Source organism: Coptis chinensis, chromosome 3, assembly GCF_015680905.1.
Source record: "Coptis chinensis isolate HL-2020 chromosome 3, ASM1568090v1, whole genome shotgun sequence".
Taxonomy (NCBI): Eukaryota; Viridiplantae; Streptophyta; class Magnoliopsida; order Ranunculales; family Ranunculaceae; genus Coptis; species Coptis chinensis.
Genome location: NC_141458.1, coordinates 13,786,842 through 13,790,896, shown reverse-complemented (window position 1 = coordinate 13,790,896; position 4,055 = coordinate 13,786,842). Strand labels below are relative to the sequence as shown.

At 43.8% G+C, this 4,055-nt stretch overlaps 1 protein-coding gene across 1 annotated transcript; it reads left to right on the top strand.

The window, feature by feature from the left end:
* The first annotated feature begins 1,857 nt into the window (after window positions 1-1,857).
* On the top strand, window positions 1,858-3,823 carry LOC147508083 (uncharacterized). The gene is made up of 2 exons (XM_086596814.1): window positions 1,858-2,057; window positions 3,241-3,823. Exons 1-2 carry the CDS (start codon window positions 1,858-1,860, stop codon window positions 3,821-3,823), a joined length of 783 nt encoding a protein of 260 aa, XP_086452940.1.
* The last annotated feature ends 232 nt before the right edge of the window (window positions 3,824-4,055 follow it).

Genomic DNA, 4,055 nt, shown 5'->3' with positions numbered 1-4,055 from the left:
TAAGCACTCTTGAAATCATCTTTCTAGTTTTGTAGTATCTATTGCTAGTATTGCAAAGGTGAGTTCTACACCTTTCCTACTTTCAATTACTTAGAAAGAATGTTACTTCTATCACTTCTATATATGTTCAAAGAATTATTTGGAATTGTAGTATTGCTGACTTTATAATACAATTTCATTGTCATACCGGAAATACGATTTTCAACTTATAAGAGAGTATTTTTATAACTATGATTAATTTTCTTGATTTTAATACATTCACAAGGATGAATGAAATTTATGCAAAGTTGTTGTTTAACAAAATATGTGAATGTGGCTTTGAATTTCCTTTGGAAATTCATTTGTAAATGTTTTATTAGTTCTTGATATGTGACCCGGAATTTAGTTTATACTCGAAACTTAAGAAGGGTATTGATATCCCTAGGGTGAAAGTCCCAAAAGGAACACTAGATCCACGTGGTATTGACGTTAGTGCACACATCAAGGAATGCTTGGTTGAGCAGATGCGAAAGTTTACCCAATAGTAACATGTTTGTCGGGCAGTTAAGTCGACATGGTGTTCACATTTTTAGAATAAAAATTTCATATATATAATTAAGTGCATGGTTTCTGCATATTATATGTTTTAAGAAAAATTAGCGATTTCAATGTATTTTTATCCTTTAAATCCATGTTTTCTTTTGTAGTCATTCATTGGGCTTCTTGGAAGCTCACCGGCCCCCCTTTTTCTCCCTTTTATTTTTCAGATTAGTACACTTCCACGTTACACTCGTGGGATCATGGGATTCGTGGATAAGGGGAATTCAAAGTTGGATTTAGTAGGAATAGTAGTAGGTTTCTCTATTGATTTCATTCATAGTTGGTTGTAAGACTAAACAATATTTATTTGGAGTTTATTTGGGTTGTAATATCGATGTTTTGGGAATTTAAGTTATGTTGAACCGTCTTTATTTGAATTATGATATTTGGATTAAATAATTAGACTTGGAGAATATTATTTGTGAAATGTAATGTCTTTTTATTTTATGAATAGTGCATCTTGGGTCTTAAACAATCTATTTTAAGATCCGGGGTGTTACAAATTGGTATCAGAGCAAAGATTTTAGATCCTTAGGGATTTGTGGTGATAGTTTATGGGAGCATTTCTTTCCGTTTTATAGGAATATGGTGAGAGACGGTAGTCATGTTGACTATACTTCCTTAGCAAGAGGTCGAGGATGTGGATGTGGACGTGTCGAGCTATGGGGTCTACTTCTAACCAGGCCATGGGTAATGTAGTAGCCTAGTAATGGATAATGGACTGGGTCAGTGGAGAAGGAAGTGGGAGCAGCGTAATAAGGGACGTCGGGGAGTACGGGATCATGTTTGTGGAACCCTAGACAGCGGACGTGGCACATGTACGGTTGGAAAATAAACTGTGGGATGGAGGGAGAGATGGACGATCTAGATTGGGTTACCCAACAGAGGAAAGGAGACCAAGTCAGTGGGACAAAGAGTGGAAGGCAGCTTAATAAGATAACCTGGGTAGCAGGAGAACACAGCTGCGGAACCCTAGATGGCAGACGTGGCCTAGGTACGACAAAAAGGGGAGCCACCAGATGAGAGGATAGGTGGACGACCCAGATAAGAAGGGAAGGGGTATAAAAAGAAGAGGATGGGGACAGAGAGAGAAGGAGGCACAGAAGAAAAAAGGGAGAGAAAAGAAGGAGAGAAAATAAGGGGAGAAAAGAAGGAGTGGAAAGGAGTCTAGTGCTAGTTTGAGTTTGTAATCCTTGGGTTGTTGCTAAAATCTTGTTAGTAGTTGTTAGGTTCTTACAATTGGCGCCGTCTGTGGGGAGAGAGAAAAACAAGTTAGAAATGGCACCTAAGAAACAGGTAGGTAGACCGAAGAGGGTGGCGATGCAGGAACTAACGCCAGAAGCGGTGATTGATGAAGAAGGAGACAGAAGAGAGGAGCAGGAAACAGAAGAGACGCGGCTTATGAGAGAAGATCGGGAGGTTAAGAGAGGAGAACGACGAGTTGAGAAAAGAGAAGGAAAGGGAAGAGGAAGGAGCAGGTGGAGAGGCAAGTGAGGGCTCTGAAGAGGAAGAGAATGGGCCGAACCTCGTTGAAAACCCAGTGACTGGCTTGACAATCGAATAGGTGCAAGTGATGATAGACAATGATAGGGAAGCGAACTGGCAGAAGATGAAGGGTCGTGGGGGAGCTGCCAGTCAGGTGGTTGCGGGCTAAACCGCAACCCATTAGCGGACGTCATCTGGGCTTCGGAGGTCCCCAAGCGCTTCAACCAGCCTAGATTCGAGAGGTACGATGGTAAAGGAGACCCAGCGGACCACATCCATCATTTTCGGCAGCAGATGCCACTATGGCAAGAGTCTCGATATAACGGGCTGCGGTGTATGATGTTCCTGGCTAGTCTGAAAGGAGGGGCGTCGAACTGATATTACCGGCTACCAGCTGGAAGCATAAGGAGTTTCCAAGAATTGGAACAGGCGTTTATAGATCACTTCATACACCAGAAAAAGTGGGTGGTGGATATTGCAGCATTATTCAATGTTCGACAAAGATCAGTGGAATCAGTGAGGGAATATCTACATCAATTCAAGGCTGAGACATTGAAGGTGGAGAATCTGGATGAGAAAACCGCGGTGATCGCATTTGAATGAGGGCTGCGGCCAGGAACGGGAGTGCACCCGTCTGTGGCGAAGAACGAGATAGCAACCTTGCATGAACTATATCCGCGGGTGGAGAAATATATCAGGTACGAGGACACCATACAAAAGGAGTCTAAGAGGTCAGGGAAAGCAGTGTTATCATTGGAGAAAGACAAGGAACATCGGAGGGAGGGGCGTCTGAAAGGGAAAGCGGGGGTACCACGGTCAACCCCAAAGGGCAGAAAGAGGCCGGGAAGGGATTTGAAGGGAGAACATAGAAAGGAAGCCATACCGAGAGATAGAAGTGACACTGCTGAATAGACCTTTGAGCGAAATATTCTCGTTAATAAAGAATCTATGAGGATATGAAGGGCCGCGGAACACACCAATAGAGCTACCTGATAAACCCTTCTGCGCATATCATCAGATGCGAAACCATGAGACTGATGACTGTTATGCGCTAAAGTGGCTAGTTCAGAGATTGGTGGAAAAAGGTAGGATGAGGGAGTTTGTGAGGGGTGCGTAGAATGAGGAGCACTTGCCGCGTCAGGACCAAATATTGTGTACTATTCATATGATTTTCAGTGGAGAGGTGCTAAGTCATAATGCTCATAGAAATAGAGTGAGGAGAACCGCGAGCATCCAACAAATTAATGACGGGACTGACAAGCTGCGGTCAAGGGTAGGTTCAGCGAAGGACAAAGGCAGGATTGTCTTCAGCAGGGCGGATCTGCAGGCAGTGAATTCTCCCCATGAGGATGCGTTGGTCATCACAGTGGCGATGGGCAATTATATGGTGAAGAGGGTGTTGATCGATTGTGGCAGCGCAGTGGATTTGTTGTTCAAAGGAGCTTTGGAAGAAATGGGGATAGATCCTAAACAGTTGAGGCCTCCACGAACTAATTTGTGTGGGTTCAATGGAAGTATGACAGTGCCTATGGGAGAACTCTTAATGCCGGTAACCACTGGTCCAGTGACAGTCTTCGCACGGTTTATGGTGGTAGATTCTTCTTCACAATACAATGCGATTTTAGGGAGGCGGTGGATTCACGAGATGAAGACTGTCCCATCGACATACAATCAAGTGATACGATTTCCTACTCCGACAGGCACGTATGAAGTTCGCGGAGATCAGGTGACGGCCAAGCACAGTCATAGGGTACAGTGAAACGGTTGATCCGCGGACCAGAGGAAGAGAGTTCTGACCCCAGGAAAAGGCAAGTATAGCAATTACAGTGTGCCACCGTGGAGGGGGAGGAGGAATCAGCGGTGGATCCGAAGACGCTCGATGAAATTGAAGTAGTAAATATTAGGGACGGGGAGGAAAAAAGGTTCACATCGGTAGGATCCAGTTTACCGGAAGAGTGGAAGAGTAAGTTAATACAATTCTTGTCAGAGAA

Bases quoted from the DNA above. Each gene is read 5' to 3' on its own strand.
- LOC147508083 (XM_086596814.1), top strand. From the start codon at position 1,858: ATGGCACCTAAGAAACAGGTAGGTAGACCGAAGAGGGTGGCGATGCAG. The intron at 2,058-3,240 runs GTGGAGAGGCAA...TATGATTTTCAG, and splicing joins AAGGGAAGAGGAAGGAGCAG to TGGAGAGGTGCTAAGTCATA.